We start from the raw sequence: 22,500 nt of genomic DNA, 5'->3' as shown, positions 1-22,500 counted from the left end.
AGAGTTTGGTCAATAAAGTTTATTCTGACTGATTCAGGAGGCTGATGGTCTGAAGGTAGAAACTGTGCGCTGAGAGTCCTCTGACATGTTTGTGGTAAGTATGTTTGGATATGTTTTTATAATAACAACAATAACAAGCAGCAGCTGTACTACTTCCACTACTGGCAGTAGTTGTAATGCAGTTGCACTAGAAGTAGTCATGGTATTTATTACTGTTGTTTTAGGTGATAATCTTTCATAATGGGCAGGGCCTTTGTTTATTTGTTTAATTATTGACATTTAACGTGAATAATTTACACCCGTAGAAGCAACACAAGTACAAACTGAGAAACAGATATGAGAAACATCTGCTCATCCAATAAAACACATCTGAGTAGATTCCAAATTTGATTTAAAAATGGTGTTTGTAGTTTGTTTGTTTGCTTGTATGTAGTTTATTTTTCTGAATGACACAATAGAGTAGCCATGGCAACTGTCTTTAGTTTCCTGTCATGAATTTCTAATATCTTCTGTTTTTAAGTAGATTTGATCTTATTTAATAACTTCCTCTGGCTGCTGACATCACTTTTGTTTCCTGTAAACTCTACACAATAAAAGCCTTCCAGTTGTTCAGGTAGCAGAGACATTTCTCCTCTGGAAGGCCTTTTATTGTGAAACATTCACAGGAAATGCTGAATTTCATTCACTGAAGCTTCACGTGATGTTTAAGCAGTAGATTATGAAACACAGATGCAACTTTATTTATACAGCTAGTTTAAACATGAACTATGTAGAATATTGAATGTGTTTTCATAAATGAACAAACTGAGTTCAGTTATTGAACAAACAGTCCTTATTTCCTCCAGCAGGTGGCAGCGTTCACCCCTCAACTGCTTCAGTTAGGAAATATTCAGTAAATGATGGTTTACAAAGTAATAATTCAGAATATAGTTTACCCACTAATACACACCATGTAATAAATAATGAACGGAAACAAATCATTTAAAAACAAGACTGAACACTGTGTGTGACTATTAATTTGACCAGCATGAACAGCTGCACACAGAAAACCTGTTGATCTGTTTCTTTAACACATTAAAGCACCTCCTTTATTATCTGTAACCACCAAAACAGTAATAACTAACTGCTCATATTGCATAATAATAATATTATATATATATTACTCTGGGACAAAGGTTTCATCTTCTGTGTGCAGACAGAAAAACAGCTTCAAATCACAAAAAACACACTAATGATAAACATGTGGTGCGTTCACACTGGACATATAAAACTGTCAGTCTGCAGACTCCACAACTAAACAACGCTGAACAACACAAAGGAAAAGCTCAGATAAACAAGTTTAAAGTTTAAAGTTTTTATTTTACACGTTATTTATAAATGCTGATCCAGAGTCAGACAGACAGGAAAAAGATGAAGTTAGGGTCCAGATTTATAAGGTGCTTGTGAGGTGGAGGTTAGAAAGCACAAACTAGGATCAGATGAAATCAGGGAAGGCGGTGCGATAAAACTACGTTTTCAGCTTAGATTTAACAGACTCTGACTCAGCCTGACGCATTTCCTCGGGCAGCGAGATCCAGAGTCTCGGGGCTCTGCCCCCCTTAGTCTTCAGCCGAGAGTCTGGAACACTTAAAGGCCCCTGCCAGAGGACCTCGAGGTGCGAGCAGGGTCGCACGGGGATAAAAGATCTGAGATATACGGAGGAGTCAGACCACTTAGTGACTTAAAAGCACCAAAATCCATTCTAAAACGTATCGGACGCCAGTGTAAAGAGGCGAATACCGGGGCGATGTGTTCAAACCTGTTTACAGCTGAGTTCTGTACGGTCTGTAGCCGGTCTACAGTTTTTCTGTTTAGGCACGTAAAAAGGCTGTTACAGTGATCCAGGCGTGATGAGATAAAAGCATTAAAATAGTTTCTGTCTCTTTAAAACTTAACCTTTGACGAATTCTGGCAACGTTTTGTAACGTGCTGCTTAAAGCTTAGATTACAGTCAAACAAGACGCCAAGATTTCCAGCAGCTGGCTTCATGTCCTCAGACAGGTGTTTGTGTTCCTGGAGCCAATGGCCAGGATTTCTGTTCTGGCTCAGTTCAACTGAAGAAAGTTATTTGACATCCAGTTTCTTACATCTACTAGGCACTCCTGTAAAGAACTCAGCTTACTCAGGTCAGTGGGCTTAACAAGGACGTACAACTGTGTGTCGTCAGCATAACAGTGAAAGGAAACACCATGTCTATGAATTATATTACCTTGTGGGACCATATAAAGAGAGAATAAAATTGGTCCCAAAATTGACCCTTGAGGTACCCCATACATGACAGTAGCAAATGACGACCTATTGTTGTTAATGGACACCCAGAATTTCCTCTCTGAAAGATAAGATTTGATCCAACTCAGTACTGTTCCCGATATGCCCACCCATTTCCTCAGTCTGTCCAATAAAGTGCCATGATTGATCGTGTCAAAAGCAGCACTCACTCAAGCAGTACAAGAATGGAACACATGCCAGCATCATTGGTCATTAAATCAGAATCAGAAAGACTTTATTGATCAATAAGGGGAAAGGTCATTAGTGACTTTAAGAAGGCAAGATATTGTTATCTTCCACAGCAGCAAGAAGTTGCTTAGCCACAGTTTTTTCAAATATTTTGGAGATAAAAGGTAATTTTGAAAATAGTCTAATTTTCAAGAACCATGTGGTCAAGCGCAGGCTTTTTTTAGGACTGGCTGAACACTAGCAGTTTTCAAGTCCTCAGGGACGCAGCCCAAGGATGGAGAGCTGTTAGTGATCGCAACCAGGGCCCAATTGTTTCAGTTGCATTAATTAAAAGCTTTGCTGGCATTTCATCCAGCGGACAAAGTGACTCCTTCATGTGAGCTACATATAATGTTGGTAAGGGAAACCGGGATGAAGGTGGTGTCTTGTTCTGGGGACTCAACATCATGAGAGTCGTACAGGACAATATTTGGCCCTGACAGAGTGCACTTTCTCTGTAAAGTAAGTTTAAAAAGGGCGCGGTTCCGTCGGGCTGGTCTGTCTAATGCTGGACTCAGTTCAGCACATAGATCCAAGAGCACGGCTCTATTGAATCCAGATCGGCGTATTATCCAGTGGTCATCATGGGCCAGGAAATCTCCGTGGTCCCTGAACACTCGTTCTCTTCTGTCCCTTCCCTTCGCGTTGTCCTCTGCAGTGGCAGCACATCCGTCATGCAGCATTACGCACAGGTGTCACTGCAGTGTTTTTATGTTACCAGGACACTGGTCACTTCACACCTCGACAAAACGATCGCGTCACTCAGCCCCGCCCCGGGAATATCATCTGAAGGTGGACGTTTAACAGGTGAATGCATTTTTTTTAATGTGGGTTTTGTTGTGCTTGTCCTGCGTCATGATTAGGACGGATAATGAAGATATAGAGGAGCGACTGTGCGAGATGTCGCTGGCTTTATTTCCAGACTTTGCTGATTTACACAGTCCAGGTGTGCAGGTGGTGAAGATGAGCCAGGTGAGTCGAGGTGAGGAGGCAGAGTGTGCGCGCCGCCGCAGTCGTGTCCACCGCAGCGATTTTACATTCACATTTATACACAATCACATTTGATTTGAGATTGGAGTCGGCTCATATATTTTCCGACTGAAAGGTGCTTGTGGAATAGTTACGGCTCACTAGCACACAAACAATCACACTGCTGAATGTTTATGTAACGATACGAAGTGAAATGAAATGTGAGAGGCATCATCACACTTATAATGATGCCTCTCATTTCATTTAATTTTGATGTTAAACATTAACCAGATAACTGATCAAACTATTATGGTGTATCAATAGACATAATTACGGGTTTCCATAGATACACATAGCACAGTGAAGGGAATGGAAACGTTATTTGGAAACATCTGGCGAATTTCTGTAGCCTACTTTGTAGCTTGGCGTCGCCAACTGACAGAGCCAGACAAGAGTTTGCTGCACGGCCACGTTTTAAAAGCAGTACGAAGCCTTCAGCGTCTCAGAGGCAGCTGTGCGAAGTCTGATAAATGTCCTCAAGTGATGTCACTCGAGTCGGCGTCGGTCGGGGCTGAAGACTACAAGTTAGAAGACGAAACAAGTGTTGGCGTGGCGCCAGAAAGAGGTGAGCTCAGCAGGCCTCTGCAGCTGTTGCTCGTCTCTGCTGCAGGCTACATTAGCCGCTACTAGCATAACACCCCCAACTGTCAGAGGGAGAGGTGCACTGTGGGTAATGTAGGCGCCAGGGTTTAACAAGACAGAAGAATGCGTGGAATAAAAAAGACGATTTGGTTCTGCCGCATCGATTCGGTATATGTTGTAGGCTTGAACAGATAAATCAGTGTTTCATAATAATAATAATAATAATGATAATAATAATAATAATAATAATAATAATGATAATGATCCTTGAATCTTCTTCACTGCAGCTTTAATCTGTTTCAGCACCGCGGACAGAGTCTCTGCAGGAGCCCCGCCCCCTCTGATTCACTCCACCAGGCTGCGTCACAGAGAGAGAGACAGGTGGAGAGACAGACAGGTGGAGAGGGGGACACAGGAGACCGACCCTCCAGGACCGACAGACAGACAGACTGCAGGACAGACGGGTGGAGGAGTGATGGAGCTGTAGACAGATTTCTGTTTCGTCTCCATGATGGATTTTTATTTTTAACGTTTTAACGGTCGGACCGGACAGACAGACGGACGGACAGACAGCTCCTCCTCCGCTGCTGCAGAGAGAGGCTCGCGCCGGTCGGTCCGGTTGTCGTCATGGGAACGGTGCTGTCTCTGTCTCCGGGCTCGCGGAAAAATGCGGCTCGCGGGCCGGAGAAGCTCGCTGAGCTCGCGGTGCAGAAGCCGCTGGAGCCTCGCGAAGAGGAAGAGGAGAAGGACGGGAAGAAGAAGAAGAAGAAGAAGCAGCGGCACCCGGTGCTGCTGCACGCGCTTAGTTGGAAGAAACGCCTCGTGGCCGCGCGAGCCAAAAGGAAGGGCGGGAAGAAGGTGAAGCCCGCGGTGTCCGATCCCGGGCACGTGCAGCGGGAGCAGGCGGACACCGACAGCCGCCACAGAGTGCTGAAGGCCGGACACAGACACGGACCCATCCCGGTACCCGTACCCACCGTGCCGGAACACACCCAGACCCAGACCCAGAACCAGAACCAGAACCAGGGCAGGCCGGAGCTGATCATCTCACCCCGGAGGGTGGTGGTGCAGGTCGGTGTGCGCGCGCGTGTGTGTGAGAGGCACAGTAAATTAAAGATATCACCTGTAAAATCCTTTAACACCAAAAACTAATAAAACAAAAATCATCATCATCAGTGACATCAGAGGCTTTAAAAGCCTGATGACGTGTATTGTTGAAATATGTTATATAATATATACATGTGTGTATATAATATATATATATATTATATAATATATACATGTGTGTATATAATATATATATGTTATATACACACATGTATATATTATATAACATATATATATATATATATATATAAAAAACCTTTTATATATATATATATATATATATATAACCTATATTTATATATATATATATATATATATATATATATATATTCACCCACACCGAACATAAGCAACTAAAATTGAAATAATTAAAATAATAGAAGCTGCATCTAAAGACTCTGGACAAATATTTCTGAAGTGAGTTTTGCAGAGAGAGATTTGTCATCACATGAAGGTTTTTGAATAAAATAAAGTTTTACATTTCAGATGGTTACTATGGCGACACCATCAGGAGAGTTTATCCTGCAGTTCTTTCTGATTCAGATGTTTCTCTTAAATTTGGTGGATTTTCATTCATGGGAAACTAGATTTTTTGTCAAAACAAATACATAAAGTAAAGAAGATAAAATTTAAGAAAATGTTTATCAGGTGACTGACTCCATCAGGTGTAAAGATGGACTACAGTGAATTTGGTGAAATTTTAACAAAATAAAAACAAGTTGGCAGTTTTAAACATTTTAACGGTTTTTGATAAAATCAGTGATTTCATAAATTGTAGGTTTCTTTATAATAACAATATTGATTCTCGTCAGTTGTTTCTACTCGTTGGTGAAACGTTTAAAGCTGCTTGCAGAACTCCACCAACCAAACTCAGTATTTAAAAAATCACCAAACTTCATATTTTATTTATTTAACTGTTCAAGTTATATTTTCTATAACAGTGATGCCATGACTGAGTTCTCCTCTCCTCTGCAGGCATCTACAGGTGAGCTCCTTCGTTGTCTTTCTGACTTTCTGTGTCGTCGTTGTGTCAAACTGAAGGAGCTGTCGTCCAATCAGATCGTGCTGTGGTTCAGAAACGTCGACAGAGCGCTGCTGGTTCAGGGCTGGCAGGTCAGTGTTTGTGTGTGTGGTAACTGTCACCATTTAGAAAAACAGTTAACAGCAAAAAGACTTCAAACAAGTCCCCAGACCTGGTCCCAGACCTCTGCAACTAGTCCCCAGACCTCTGCAACCAGTCCCCAGATCTAGTCCCAAACCTCTGCAACCAGTCCCCAGACCTCTGCAACCAGTCCCCAGTCCTCTGCAACTAGTCCCCAGACCTCTGCAACCAGTCCCCAGATCTAGTCCCAAACCTCTGCAACCAGTCCCCAGACCTCTGCAACTAGTCCCCAGACCTCTGCAACCAGTCCCCAGTCCTCTGCACCTAGTCCCCAGACCTAGTCCCAGACCTCTGCAAACAGGTCCCAGACCTCTGCAACTAGTCCCCAGTCCTCTGCACCTAGTCCCCAGACCTAGTCCCAGACCTCTGCAAACAGGTCCCAGACCTCTGCAACTAGTCCCCAGTCCTCTGCACCTAGTCCCCAGACCTAGTCCCAGACCTCTGCAAACAGGTCCCAGACCTCTGCAACCAGTCCCCAGTCCTCTGCACCTAGTCCCCAGACCTAGTCCCAGACCTCTGCAAACAGGTCCCAGACCTCTGCAACCAGTCCCCAGTCCTCTGCAACTAGTCCCCAGACCTGGTCCCAGACCTCTGCAACCAGTCCCCAGTCCTCTGCAATTAGTCCCCAGACCTAGTCCCAGACCTCTGCAACCAGGTCCCAGACCTCTGCAACCAGTCCCCAGTCCTCTGCAACTAGTCCCCAGACCTAGTCCCAGACCTCTGCAACCAGTCCCCAGTCCTCTGCAACTAGTCCCCAAACCTCTGCAACCAGTCCCCAGACCTGGTCCCAGACCTCTGCAACTAGTCCCCAGACCTAGTCCCAGACCTCTGCAACCAGTCCCCAGACCTCTGCAACTAGTCCCCAGACCTAGTCCCAGACCTCTGCAACCAGTCCCCAGACCTCTGCAACTCGTCCCCAGTCCTCTGCAACTTGTCCCCAGACCTCTGCAACCAGTCCCAGACCTAGTCCCTAGACCTCTACAACTAGTCCCCAGACCTTGTCCCCAGTCCTCTGCAACTAGTCCCCAGATCTAGTCCCAGACCTCTGCAACTAGTCGCCAGACCTAGACCCCAGAACTCTGCAACTAGTCCCCAGACCTAGTCTCAGACCTCTGCAACTCATCCCCAGACCTCTGCAACTAGTCCCCAGATCTAGTCCCAGACCTCTGCAACTAGTCGCTAGACCTCTGCAACTCGTCCTCAGACCTCTGCAACAGACCTAGTCCCCAGACCTCTGCAACTAGTCCCCAGACCTAGTCCCAGACCTCTGCAACTAGTCCCCAGACCTAGTCCCAGACCTCTGCAACTAGTCGCTAGACCTCTGCAACTCGTCCTCAGACCTCTGCAACAGACCTAGTCCCCAGACCTCTGCAACTCATCCCCAGACCTAGTCCCAGACCTCTGCAACTAGTCCCCAGACCTAGTCTCAGACCTCTGCAACTCATCCCCAGACCTCTGCAACTCATCCCCAGACCTCTGCAACTCATCCCCAGACCTATTCAACTTGTCCCCAGACTTCTGCAACTCGTCCCCAGACCTATGCAACTCGTCCCCAGACTTCTGCAACTCATCCCCAGACCTATGCAACTCGTCCCCAGACCTATGCAACTCGTCCCCAGACTTCTGCAACTCGTCCCCAGACCTATGCAACTCATCCCCAGACCTCTGCAACTAGTCCCCAGACCTAGTCTCAGACCTCTGCAACTAGTCGCTAGACCTCTGCAACTCGTCCTCAAACCTCTGCAACAGACCTAGTCCCCAGACCTCTGCAACTAGTCCCCAGACCTAGTCCCAGACCTCTGCAACAGACCTAGTTCCCAGACCTCTGCAACTAGTCCCCAGACCTAGTCCCAGACCTCTGCAACAGACCTAGTCCCCAGACCTCTGCAACTAGTCCCCAGACCTAGTCCCAGACCTCTGCAACTCATCCCCAGACCTCTGCACCTCGTCCCCAGACCTCTGCAACTAGTACCTCAAACTCTAAACTCCATCTGGACGATTGTTCTGGTCTCACTGTGGTTGAATGAGCACCCGACTGAAGTCAGGACAGCAGAGTTACTGCTCATTTTCCACCACAGGCTGAAAACAAATTTCAGACTACACCTTGACGTCCCACCCTCGCACTTCAACTCTTTATATTTTCAGATATATTGAAAAAACGTTATGTAGCTCTCATCTAAAATTGATGGCACTTTGCCTCCAATTTTAGATGACATCTATCTTTTTATATTTAAGTATAAATGCATTAACTGTATGTCACTTTGGACGAAAGTGTCAGCAAAATGAATATAGTATAAATAAATAAAGATAAGACATTACTGCACAGTAGTAGTGCTAATTTTTCTGTCCTGTGGTGTCTCTCTTTGTTAGAAGTAGTACTCTTGTGTCCTGTCTCTGTAGTACTAGTACTCTTCTCCCTGTAGTACTACTTGTCCTGTCCCCCTGCAGGACCAGTGCTTTATCAGTCCTGCAAGTCTGGTCTTCGTGTACCTGCTGTGCAGGGAGGCGGTGGATGAGGACACATCTTCAGAGCAGGAGCTCCACGCCACCTTCCTCACCTGTCTCTACCTGGGCTACTCCTACCTGGGCAACGAGATCTCGTACCCCCTCAAACCTTTCCTGGTGGAGTCCAGCCGTGATGCATTCTGGGAGCGAGCGCTGGAGCTGATTGACCGGCTGAGCGCTGACATGCTGCGAATCAATGCCGACCCACACTTCTTCACCGAGGTGTTTCAGGACCTGAAGAACCAGGGAGGAGCGAGGGAGAGAGAGAGAGAGAAAGAAAAGGAGGAGAGAGAGAGAGAGAAGCAGGAGAAAGAAAAGGAGAAAGAGAGGGAGGAGGAGGAGGAGAGACAGAAAATTAAGGAGAAGCAGGAGAGTGGGAAGGAGGAGGAGAAAGAGAACGACGGAGGAAACAGGATTGATGATCTGGATCGTTAAGAGAGATGAAAAAAGAAAAGAGAGAGAGAGGAGACCACAGTATTTGTTAATGAGACTCACCCAGCAGCTGTCGACCCGCTGAGGTCTGAATGTAAACCAACTGCACCTGCAGCTTTAACGCTGTTACTATGGCGACTGACAAGCAGTCAGATGTCTGACTGATGTCGGATTGATCGTGACCTTTGACCTCCTGCTGGAGACTGAAACGTGGACACTAGCTCACTTTAACTGCATGCTGTCAATCAAAACCAACAGTATCTTCTGATCGTACCATTGTGGATGTAGACGAGTTACCATGGCAACCTTACATACAATCTCCAGCCTTATTTTATTTAGTTGCATAGCTGAAGAAAGCTTAATGTGTCAGTGTTGCAGGAAGGTATTTATTTATTTATTACATTGGTGGTGGTGGCGGGGGCCTTTAAAAACACCATCAGTCTCCATCTTGACCCTCTGACATACACAGCTTTAATCTGGCTGTTATGATGGATGCTGCATTATGGGAAATGTAGTTCAGCAGCTGCACTTAAATGACTGATTGATCACACAAACAGAGCAGCCATTATAAAAACAGCAGGTCATGTGACCTGGTGATCAGTTGATGTGAGTTTGATGTTTTCTGTCTCCTGTTTTCTTGTCTGAAGGCTGAATGTAAAACCAGTCAGGTGAACTGAACTGTGCCAACTGTTTTTATATAGAAATCAAACCACTGACATAAACAACACAAGTCGCCGGAGTGTCTGTCGCCTCTTATTTCCTCTCTTCACTGTCACCTGATCATTGTACTGTCTTCTGTTGTCTTCTATTATATTATCTTCTATTCTGACCTACTAAGCCAAAACACAGTAACTACATATTTGGTCAAAGTTAAGATCCAAAACTGACTTTTTCATGTCTGTATAAAAAATATTCTGAAATGTATAATTCCTGTGAAAGTAGCTTTTTAAATTTGCACTAACTACAAAACCCATTCTGTGACTGGAGCTGTGGTTATGACTAGGGCTGCAACTAATGATTATTTTCATTGTCGATTAATCTGCTGATTATTTTCACGATTAATCAATTAATCGTTTAGTCTATAAAAAAATTGTGAAAAATGCTCATCACAATTTCCCAGAGCCCGGGGGCGACTAATTGATTATTTGACTGATTGTTGCAGCTCTAGTTATGACTATAGCTGTGGTTATGACTGTAGCTGTGGTTATGACTGTAGCTGTGGTTATGACTGTAGCTGTTGATTGTGACTGTAGCTGTGGTTATGACTGTAGCTGTGGTTATGACTATAGCTGTGGTTATGACTGTAGCTGTGGTTATGACTGTAGCTGTGGTTATGACTGTAGCTGTTGATTGTGACTGTAGCTGTGGTTATGACTGTAGCTGTTGATTGTGACTGTAGCTGTGGTTATGACTGTAGCTGTGGTTATGACTGTAGCTGTGGTTATGACTGTAGCTGTTGATTGTGACTGTAGCTGTGGTTATGACTGTAGCTGTGGTTATGACTGTAGCTGTTGATTGTGACTGTAGCTGTGGTTATGACTGTAGCTGTGGTTATGACTGTAGCTGTTGATTGTGACTGTAGCTGTGGTTATGACTTTGACTGTAGCTGTGGTTATGACTGTAGCTGTGGTTATGACTTTGACTGTAGCTGTGGTTATGACTGTAGCTGTGGTTATGACTGTAGCTGTGGTTATGACTGTAGCTGTTGATTGTGACTGTAGCTGTGGTTATGACTGTAGCTGTTGATTGTGACTGTAGCTGTGGTTATGACTTTGACTGTAGCTGTGGTTATGACTGTAGCTGTTGATTGTGACTGTAGCTGTGGTTATGACTTTGACTGTAGCTGTGGTTATGACTGTAGCTGTTGATTGTGACTGTAACTGTGGTTAGACGGTGTAGTCCCTCATTCGTCCAGGAGTCTCCTATCGTAGAAAAGGTTTCAGTCGTGGTCATCTGGACTACCATCCGGAAGTCACTGACATTGAGAATGACTTCCGGATGGGAGCCGAAACGTCTTGATTCTGAAAACAGCGTCCAGACGACGACGACTGAAACATTTTCTACGATGTAGCTGTGGTTATGACTGCAGCTGTGGTTATGACTGGCTGACTGGTCTTTACAGCACGAGACAATGGTGAAGACAATGTTGTAAAGTCAGACACTCCTGCCTGATTTGAACCTGGTTCAGATGTGACAGATGTGTTATTAAACACCTCAGGAGTTCAGGAATAACTTCATCACAACGCCCAGCCAACTCAACCATGTCAGTTGACACTGGCATGTATTTAATGTAACACTAATTGTCTGTAGTCTAATCACAGCTGCAACTGCAGCACGTCATAATAAATAGCCTTGACTCGTTACCTTAACTTTAGCTGCAATGATACAGAGCTATAGCAGAGTTCTCTGACCAGTCTAACCAGTCTGACCAGTTGACCAGTCTCAGGTTGTATGGAGGTCTTTTTAATATTGGACAGGAAATGTTCACGTGGTTAATATTTAATTTAGCACTACTGTCAGTGGGCAACTAAAACTGTAGTTGTTGCTAAGAGACAGAGTTAGTGTGTAATCCAAACCACAGATGTGTTGCAGCAGCTGTGTGTGTGTGTGTGTGTGTGTGTCACTGCAGGGAGTCTTCGCCGCATCACTTGTCCAGTTTTTGTGAATAACGGAGACAGAGGTCACATGATGCACCTCAGCTTGCTGCTGATTGGTCCACATTTGCTGCAGAGAGAGAGAGTTTAAAGAATAAATGTGTGGAAAGGCTCCAGAAAAAGGAGAGAGACACAAAGACAGATAAACATAAATAAGATCAAATTTAGAGATGAGAAAAAAGAGACACAGAGATGAAGTGAAAGAGCCAGCGAGTGATTTCCTTTAACTCGTCTCCTCGATTCCTTCACTCGAGTATCTTCGTCTCCTCTCAGATGGAAAGAGATGTGAAGGCGTTTTATTCACCAAACAGGAAGTCCTCACTGCAGTGTAATTTTGTGTAGATGTGAACTCTTCACATAGTATAACAAACAGCAGTCTAATAAAAATATATAAAGTATAGAAAACTAAAACTGAGAAGATATAGACAGATGATTTTGGAAAGTTGAACATGTTTACTATGACTTTATTAACATCAATCATTTAGACATTTGTGCCCCTCCCATTCCCTCCAAATGTAAAAAGGTCCAAAATTCTTACACTTTTCTCACAACTAAAATCTCACGTTAACTCACAATTTAATCCAAAACATAGTGTTTCAGTTCAGAGACAAAACAACAGAAAATAAACAACTGCTGATTACCTCAGAACCACAAGTCTCTGTAAATACTTTGTCATGATGAGTTACAGTTTGAACTTACAGAAGACATGTACAGCAGACAGTCCAGTGTCAACACTGGAGGAGTCCTCGTCTTCTGCTCTGAGGCTGTGGGACAGGCTGCTTCTGTAATCACAATAACAAACATCAGTGAATTAAAAGCATATAAAAACAGTTTGAACTCAGTTTAAGTATGGGTGACCAGTGAAATAGAAAAAATAACTAACTCTACTCCTTTGTTCTGTATGAAGCGAAATGTCACTTCACAGTAAACTCACCTAATATTGAGACAACTCATTACAGACAACTGACTGCCTTTTACATACAGTGTATTACACAAAACATTTAGCCCTGTTATGGTTTGAGGTTTTGGTTTAGGCATTTCCTGTTTTATTTCGACATACACTCTTCTCCTCGTGTCTTGTAGTTTTACTTCCTGTCTTTGTGTGATTTCCATCCATTTTTGATTTTCTGCCCTGCCCTGATTAGTTTCACCTGTGTCTAGTTATCTCCCCTCACCTGAGTGTATATAGTCTGTATGCTTCCTTTGTTTCTTTGTCAGTTCATCTTTGTTCTAAATGTCAAGCATTCCTGCCCGTTCTTGTATTTTGGAATTTACTTGTTGGACTTTCTGCCTGTCAGTTTTGGATTTTGTTTCTGGATTGCTCCCTTGGACTTGTTTTCCTCTGTTGGACTGCTCCCCTGGCTGTGACCATTGCCTGCCTGGATTCTGTGTAATAAATTCTGTAATAAAACATTGAACCTCACCAGCTATGCCTCTGTTGTCTGCATTTAGGTCCAATCCCTTGTTTTCCCTGCCACGCTGCTTGACAAACTGTGACAGTATGAACTGACTATAATATGGACCCAGCAGACAACTTTGAACTTAGTGACTTAATTTTTGATCTGGTGTGGCTTAAGGAAGATTGGAGGAACGCCACCTTTGAAGATTCCAGGCAGGCAGCTCTGACCATGGCCATGGTTCGTGACCATTTGCTAAACCTTGGTTGTGGAGTTCTTTACCTGAGTGAGTTATAAGATTTATTTTCAAGCCTTCACCTCAGTCTGCTAATCTTCTGCCTGTACCTCGGCCTGAATTTCAGTCAGCTAGTTTCCAGTCTGCCAGGAACCAGCCTTCATCCCTGCCTGCTAGCTTCCAGTCAGCACCTTTGCCTGATACCACCTCGGACAATTTTCAGGAGTCCCCCTTTTGGGGAACCCAGCTAGCCTTTAAGACGGCCCCTCCTAGAAAGCGGGTCTCCCGACGAGATCAATACTCAATCTCTTCCGGCCCCCTGGTCTCGTTCCTGCTAGACCTTGCTCTGGACCCAGACAACACCTAGACTGCTAGCTGCAGTTGTCCAGTTGGCTTGCACAGAACCAGCCAGTTCCCTGCCTGATCCTGTCCTCAAGCCACCCTCTGGGAAGCCCTCCAGAAGACAGTGTGGCTCCCGCCGACATCGTGCCTCTCAGCTGCCCAGCTCCTCATCCTCACCGCTGCCCAGCTCTTCCCAGGCCCAGCACCCCGGAGACTTAGCTGCCTAGCGCCACAGAGACTCAGCTGTCCAGCATCACAGAGCTGTCACCAGTCCTGCCTGGTCTCTAGTTGGTGCCCCGGCTGACTCCTGCTCCTGGTCTCCAGTAGGCTGCCTGGCCGACACCTGTTCCTGCGCCATGGTGTTCACCAGTTCCTGTGCCATGGAGGTCACCAGTTTCTGCCTCTGCTAGATTGCAGCAGCTCTGCCCTGCCTCTGCTAGATCGTAGCCACCTCCTGTCCCGGTTGGGCCACAGCCACCTCCTGCTCTTGAGCTGCAGCAGTCTCCTGTTCCTGCTGAGCCCCAGCTGTCTCCAATATCTGTTCCTGAGATGCAGCAGTCTCCTGCTGGGCCGCAGCAACTACCTGCTCCTGCTGGGCCCCAGCCATGTTCAGTGCCTGAGCTGCAGCCATCTACTGTTCCTCCTGTGCTGCAGATGTCTCCTGATCCTCCTGAGGAACATCCTGATCCTGATAAGCTTCAGCAGTCTCCTGTTTCGTTGGCTGCACCAGCTCTCAGCTCTACAATCCATCTATCAGGTCTGCCTCCTAGTCCTGCAGCCCTGTCACTGGTCTCCAGTTCTGCAGCCCTGTCGCTGGTCTCCAGTCCTGCTGTCCTGTCGCCGACCTCCAGCTCCTGAAGAGCTTAGCTTTCGCCGCCAGCCTCTAGCCCAACCTCCAGACGGGTTCCACCTTCGCTGCTGACCTCCAGAAGGGTTTTGTCTTCACCGCCGGCCTCTAGTCCAACCTCCAGAGGGGTTCCACCTTTGTCGCCAGCCTCCAGCATGACCTCCAGAGCGGTTCTGTCTATGTGCTCAGCCTCCTGCTTGACCTATTGAGTGGCTCTGCACGTCTGGTCATCCTCCTGAGTGGCTCCATCTACATCACCAGCATCCAGCCCTTTGGCCCAGCCTCCTGATGGCCCTCCAGACCCACCCTGATTAGTTTCACCTGTGTCTTGTTATCTCCCCTCACCTGAGTGCATATAGCCTGTATGCTTCCCTTGTGTCTTTGTCCTACATGTCAAGCATTCATGACCATTCTTGTATTTTGGAATTTACTTTGTCTGTTGGACTTGGTCAGTTTTGGGGATCATCAAGACTTTTGGGAAAATACTCTGTGGACAAAAGTTGAACTTTTTGGAAGGTGTGTCCCCCATTACATCTGTGCAAAAAAATAAGAAATCAGAAGGGGGGCAAACACTTTTTCACACCATTGTAGGTAAACAGAGTGATCATAAGATTCAAATTAGAGATTCATCCAAGTATCAAATTAACTTCAAGTAATATAAAAAAAAATATATCAAAGTTTGAACAAAATCGGGACCAGACAAATATGTCTGTTTAGTTGTGATATAACCCTCCTCGTGTAAACGCGCTACTATAGCTCTCACCATTAATTGAGTCTCTGGTTGGAGCGAGCAAGATAATGGGATGTAATATTTATTATCTTTTAGTTGTCTATATGCCTCCCGCAAATAATTAACTTTATCCTGAATACAAATTTGACCACCTTTGTCAACTTCCTTAATAATAATATCAGGATTAGCTGACAATGAGCTCAGTGCTAGTCTTTCACCTCTACTGAAATTATGTTTGGTGGCAGGTCTAAGTTTAAATTGTCGGAAAGTTCTTAAGTCTTCCTAAATTAGATGTTGAATTGGAAGAGAAACGGAATAAAGTTTAGGTTTCCATTGTGAAAGTATTGTAAATGGAGTATATTCTTGTTTCCTATCATAACCGAAATGATCCAACAATTTCAAACGCCGATGGTACATATGTAGATCCCTTCTTAGTTCAAAGTGATTGGACATTTTCGGAGTTGGGATGAAAGTCAAGCCCCTTTCTAAAACACTGTAGAGGGGGATGAAAAGAGGCACAACCCTTTGGCTCTACACTATCTGGTATTACAGAAAGCAAAGAAAGGCTGCCAGGCTGAGCTGGTGTTGGAAGAGGTGGAAATTCTTTAGGATCCAGTTGTAGGGGAGCTGCAGGAGGATCCTGTGACACGTGGCTCAATACCATGGATCTACAAGTCTCGATGGAAGAGTTGGTCAACTTTCTCTTATATCTAGTTTTCCCCCATAAGACTGCTTTGTCAAAAGCTTTTGGTTGAAAGGGGCCCACATTTTCCAATTCAGCAGCCAACACCGAATCATAATGCTCTCTCAGGATGACCATATTATTTTGCATCCATTGTGCAGTGTTCTGCTTTACTTTATCTGTAGTTACCAGATTAGGAGAAGATGGTTTAATGAATGCTGTCAATTTATTCACTTGTCGCATCATGCCCAGTGGAAACATCTCCTTTTGTGATGCATTCTCCAAAATCTCAGCATGATGGACTGCCTGTAGTATTTTAAAGTATTTTTTTGTGTTATCTGGTTACTGACAGGCTCCTTGTAACGTAAGGTTACTCTGATTCGATGTCGGCTGCGGAGACAAGATAGAAAATGGGGTTGGTAACTTACCCAAACCGGACTGGTCTGTCAGCAATTGGAAACGATAAGCCAAGATAACAGCCATAGTGCTTACTGATGTGCTGGTAGATTAAGTGAAGAGAAATGTTGGTTGTGATCACATACAATGTAAACCAACAATCAGAAAACCTCCGGAAAAGACTGGAGGTAGAAATATGACAGGAGGGCTCAGGGAGCTTTGATAATACAAAACTGGACTATATGTTGTAGTTGAAAATTTACCAAAAGGGGGAGCTGTTGCAAAGGAAAAATCAAAAATCCAAAGAAGGACAGATATCAGACTGTACAGAACTCAGCTGCTAGGCTGTTAACCAGGACCAAGAAGTACGACCACATAACACCTGTTTTAGCCTCTTTACATCGGCTCCCTGTTGGTTTTAGGATTGATTTTAAGATCTTGTTGATTACTTTTAAGGCTCTTCATGGCCTGGCCCCAGACTATATTTTAGACCTTGTAATCCCTTATGAACCTTCACGTAGATTGAGATCTTCGGGCAGGGGTCTCCTGTCTGTTCCTGAGTCCAGGATGAAAACTAAAGGGGACAGAGCTTTTGCCATCAGGGCCCCGAGGCTCTGGAACAACCTGCCCGAAGAAATTAGGTTGTCTGAGTCAGAGTCTTCGTTTAAATCTCGTCTCAAAACACATTTTTATCTGAAAGCATATCCTGATTTTACGTGAACTGGCTGTTTATTTTACTGTTTATTTTATTGCTTTTCTGTATTTCATGTGTTTTATTTCTTTATATTTCGTCATTCACTGTGTTATTTTATTTTTCTTGTTGTGAAGCACTTTGTACTTTGTTTTGATAAGTGCTCTATAAATAAAGTTTTATTATATTATTATTTATTATATCAGGAATAAAGTTACAATTGTATTAAGACTTTGTGGTTGAAGACTTAAGAATATGACTTCAAAGCCCATCCTACAGTAAATATTAAAAGCTGGTTCAGATTACAAATTGTCAGATAACAATGAAAGTGCTTGGAATTTATGTAGTGTAGGTCCAAAAAGGAAGGAAAGATCACAAATTCCACTATATTCACTAGATAAAAATTATAGACTGGCCTAAACAGATAATTGAGCAAAGATATGGGTATACTCAGTAATTTTGAACCCTAAATGTCAACATCGAACAGTCTTTTATCCTGTAGGAAGTCATAAATCTGTGTAAAAGTCTTTTGGAAAATATTTTTTTATGACAAAAAATGCACAACCCAAGAAGAAAAATAATTATTAAATCTCTTGTGGAAAGTATTGTCTAGAAATGTTCAATCGTCTTTCCCAAACTCATAAGTAGGAATTAATCACTACTTGTCCAGTGGGAGGGTAAGTTTTTGAGGAGGCGTTTCAAATGTCCAGGGTTAGGGTTAGGTGAAGAAAGGGTTAACTCCCAACAGGAAGTTATAATGCACTGGCATTAATTTATCTTTGCATAGTAAGTTCCTAAAATCAACAGGTTTTACTATGTGGTTCATAAAAAGATCTAAAAGCCCAAAGAAGGAAAGAATTGGGGGAAACAACAAAATAGTCTTGGACTAAAATAACCAAGAAATGGAGCAACTGACCACGTAGTCTAACAGGCAAGGGGGCTCAGAGTTAGTTCTCCTGTACCTAGGAGATTTGAGATACCACCATTAATTCATAGAAATATATAGACGGGTGTTGTCATGTAGTTTTGATACAGAAAATATTGAAATTATGTACTCAGGTATGATTCAGGAGAGCAGCAAGGCCAGAGTAAATCCCATAATGTCCCTTTTATTTACCATGACAGTAAAATAATTGTTAAAGGCAGTTTTTAAAAAGGTGCTAATGTAAAGGGCATTGGGGAAACCAGACAAACAGAACTGCCGCAGGGCGGTAAGTGCTAATCAATCAAAGATAGATTAAAAAAATATTAATAAGTGCTTCAATAGAAAAAGACATGCATGTAGTAAATCATAATATACATATAATTGTAAAAATACACAAACACACAAAAGATTAGATAAAGTAAACCATTAATTATCAAACAGAATAGCCCTGTTGCAGCAATGTCTGTCTAAGGTTCTGACCAATACTCAGTTTAAAAGTTTAAAATTACGAGCCAATCCCATGTTGAAAAATTAATTGAGTTTTTTTTACATGTCTTATAGGTAACTGAGATCTCGCTGGAACCTGACAGGAAAGAAGGGAAGACGAGAAAGTTTGGGTCAAATCCAACTAAAGATAAGGAGGATCAAATGCCACCAAGGTAGCTAAGTATGGGAACGTAAGTAGGCAAAGGAAAGCAGGTAAGTAAAAAACGAAAACTTGGGGTTAGGGAAAAGGAAAAGGGGAAAGGTTAGAGTTAGGGTTATGGAAGGGTTAGGGTTAGGGTAGGGGAACTGAAACTGACCCCCAGCAAAGTGGGAGACAGGACGTGCACGGTCCTTCCCCCGGTAGTCAGGGTTAGGGTAGGGAATTAAACCATGGCACCATAGAGTGGCACCAGGAAGTGCACGGTCCATGGACTGACTCCCAATCGGGAGTGGGGGCCCGTCTCCCCCTGAAAAATTGGGCTCTCTCGTCCCCACACAGAAAGAGACAGACACGTCATCCCATCCCGTTAAGGACTGGGGGTTCAAAAAATTGGACTCTATTATCCAGAGGAAATATTGCTAATGGTTCCAGCCTTTGTAGCTACGTTTCGAGACTGTTTGCTCTTCGTCAGGCTAAGGCGGAACATTGTAGGGCCTGCTTGGGCCTCCTATCCTTCTTACAGCGGGGCCTGTCTGGGCCTATACCACTGATGTGCCAAAATGGGGCTCCCGTTTGGAGTTGTCCCCTGGCTAAGACAGAGCCGGACTGGGACATCTGCCTGTTACTAAGCGGGGCACTTCTAATCCCCAACTTAGCCTCTCACTATTTTGTGCTTTCTGTACTTTAGTTTAAGTTACCACATTTTATTTCCTTATCTTAGGTTTGTCTTTCCCTCTTTTAGGTTTTCGTTTAGTCCTCTGTTATATTTTGTTTTATTTGTACTTTCTTTTAAGTTACAATCCTAGTTTAGGTTTAATTTTCCATTTCTTTGGTTATCAACTACTTCAATAGAGTCTTGTCTTCTTTTCTCCCTTTTAGGGCTCCTTCTCTCCTTTTCACCGTAACTCCCCCGGGTTAGGGTTAGGGCTAAGCAATCCCGGGAAGGGTTAGGGTTAGGTGAAGAAAGGGTCAACTCCCCACAGGGAGTTATAATGCACTGGCACTAGTTGTTCTTTGCATTATAAGTTCATAAAATCAACATTTTTCTACTCTGTGGTTTATAAAGCTCTAAACCCCCAAAAAAAAGGGAAGGAATTGGGGAAAAAAACCCAAAAATACTAAAATAACTAAAAAATGGAGTAAATGACCACATAGTCGAGCAGGCAAGGGGGCTCCGAGTTAATGCTCCTGTAACGGGGAGATTTGAGACACAACCTCTGAATCATAGGAATGAAGCACTCAGGCCTGATTCAGGAGAGCAGCGAGGCCAGAATAAACCCCACAATGTCCCTTTAATTTACCATGTCCTTGAAGTAATCATAAAAACATGGTATTTAAAAAAGATTTTGATGTAAAGGGCGTTGGGGAAAACAGACAAACAGAACTGCAGCAGGGCGGTAAGTGCTAAAAGAAAAGGTAAGTGCTAATCAAAAGAAGATGCAAAAAATTATATTAATAATAATATTATTAATAAGTGCTTCAATAGAAAAACATGCATGTAATAAATCATAATTGTATATAATAAAAGAATAAATAAATACACAAAAAGGAAAAGGAAAAGGGGCAAGGTTAGGGTAGAGGGTTGCAGATCGTCAGAGATGTTGGCTGTTCGATGGTCAGAGCAAGAATGAAAGAAAAAGCCACTGCACTCTATTTATACCTTCCCTTGTAACTTGTTTTAACTTTGGTTTGTGTTCTTAACTTGTATCTGTGTTTTACAATTTGTATTTTGTCCACTTGTTTTTTAACCCCTCGTATGTCGCTAAATATAAGTTTTTAATCAGAATTAAACCGATTTTAATATTGTATATGTAGTAGGTTGGAAAAGGCTCCATCTAAATGGATAAACAGACACCCCCATTATTTTTTTGTATTTTCTACTGTGTGTTTTATTGTGGGTACATCCGCACCACTAGAGGGCGCTCTAAGCGCTACTGTGGGGACCAGCGGGACGAAGCACAGGTGCCGCTTCAGAATTAAACGAGCTGTGGCGACACTGACACGTCTCCTCCTCAGGTATGACTAAAAGTTATTTTATTAACTCAAACTTGGTCCAAACACAATTCAAATTGTTGTGTAAAGGTTTTGTACAAACTGTAAATGTGTCAGAGAGTTTAGTTTAAAGTAAAATGTATTTGTTTTTGCTACTGTTTCATGTCGTCTTGTTTTCACCACAAGTCCGCCATGTTCAGTGTAGCTATAATGTGTTTAAAGCCTTATTTAAGCGATCCAATTCGCTCAAGTGCTTAGTAGTGCAAATTTAGAGTTTTAGTTGTAAATGTTACGAAATTTCAAGTTTAAGGCAGCCGCCATGCCGACTGTTCAGACTGTAGGGAGGCAGTTTTGGCGCCATTCGGAGGCGCTTTTTCTTTTATGTTGCCGACCTTCGTGTGTGTGTATGTGGTAAAGATGTGAAAGAGGGTTAGGGTTAGGTTGGGGTTAGGGTTAGGGGTTAGGGTTAGGGTTAGGGTTAGGGTTAGGGTTTAGGTTAGGGGTTAGGTTAGGTAGGGGAACTGAACCTGACCCCAGCAAAGTGGGAGAGGTTAGGTTAGGGGTTAGGGGTTAGGGTTAGGTTAGGTTTAGGGTTAGGTTTAGGGTTAGGTTGAGTTAGGGGTTAGGTTAGGTTAGGGTTAGGGGTTAGGTTAGGTTAGGGGTTAGGGGTTAGGGGTTAGGTTAGGGTTAGGTTAGGGGGGGAACTGAACCTGACCCCAGCAAAGTGGGAGACAGGACGTGCACGGTCCTTCCCCCGGTAGTCCCTACCCCCACCCCCTCTATCAAAGGCGGATTGGTGGTAATATCCACCCTGAAATGGTCTTTGTCGATCCCGCTCAGGATCGACGACGTCTTTTGCCGTGGCGCACCACGGTCCATCCATCATCATGAGCAAAACTCATGATGAAGTTGCTGTTTTTAGAATCCCTATACGAAAGTAAATAAAAATATCTAAAACAAAAATCAAAATTTAACTCAAATTTTAAATTGTGAACTAAAATTATATTTATTTTTTATATTTTTAATTTTTTAACAAACTAAATAATATATTTTTTTTTTTTTTTTTTTTTTTTTAACAAACTAAATAATATTTGTATTTTTTAATAATAAAGTGTGCCTACGCTACGACGCTTCACCACTGTGGGTCTTCTTCAGGCAAAGGCACAACTTAAAAGAAAACTGAAAAGGCTTGCAGATTGGCAGAGATGTTGACTGTTCGATGGTCAGAGCAAGAATGAAAGAAAAAGCCACTGCACTCTATTTATACCCTCCCTTGTAACTTGTTTTAACTTTGGTTTGTGTTCTTAACTTGTATCTGTGTTTTACAATTTGTATTTTGTCCACTTGTTTTTAACCCCTCGTATGTCGCTAAATATAAGTTTTTAATCAGAATTAAACCGATTTTAATATTGTATATCCCAAAACATGAATTATTAATAGTTTTTATTGAAATATATTTATGGGTTTTAAGTCTATGTATAAACATTTTTTAATATCTTTAGGGATCAATTTTAGGAATAGGGTGGGGGTGGGATTTGGTAAAGGGATAGAGGTTAGGAAGGGAGGGGGTGTGGGTTAGGGGAAGAGGTAAGAGGTAAGGGTTAGGTTAGG

At 43.3% G+C, this 22,500-nt stretch overlaps 2 protein-coding genes across 1 annotated transcript; both read left to right on the top strand.

Annotated features, from left to right (window-relative positions):
- LOC122871907 (NLR family CARD domain-containing protein 3-like) overlaps positions 1-22,500 on the top strand; it is a 752,187-nt gene that overhangs the window by 624,268 nt on the left and 105,419 nt on the right.
- On the top strand, positions 4,480-13,429 carry LOC122871965 (cyclin-dependent kinase 5 activator 1-like). Its single transcript, XM_044187609.1, has 3 exons — positions 4,480-5,217; positions 6,229-6,366; positions 8,864-13,429. The coding sequence occupies exons 1-3, from the start codon at positions 4,774-4,776 to the stop codon at positions 9,353-9,355; spliced, it is 1,074 nt and encodes a 357-aa protein (XP_044043544.1). The 5' UTR covers positions 4,480-4,773; the 3' UTR covers positions 9,356-13,429.

This window comes from Siniperca chuatsi, linkage group LG24 (assembly GCF_020085105.1).
Source record: "Siniperca chuatsi isolate FFG_IHB_CAS linkage group LG24, ASM2008510v1, whole genome shotgun sequence".
NCBI classification, from domain to species: Eukaryota; Metazoa; Chordata; class Actinopteri; order Centrarchiformes; family Sinipercidae; genus Siniperca; species Siniperca chuatsi.
Note: the sequence above shows the minus strand (reverse complement) of the source record. Positions and strands in the feature narration are given on the sequence as shown.

Excerpts from the sequence above, each read along its gene's own strand:
- LOC122871965 (XM_044187609.1), top strand. The coding sequence starts at position 4,774 with ATGGGAACGGTGCTGTCTCTGTCTCCGGGCTCGCGGAAAAATGCGGCT. Across the intron at positions 5,218-6,228 it reads CCCGGAGGGTGGTGGTGCAG|GCATCTACAGGTGAGCTCCT; the intron begins GTCGGTGTGCGC and ends TCTCCTCTGCAG. Across the intron at positions 6,367-8,863 it reads TGCTGGTTCAGGGCTGGCAG|GACCAGTGCTTTATCAGTCC; the intron begins GTCAGTGTTTGT and ends GTCCCCCTGCAG.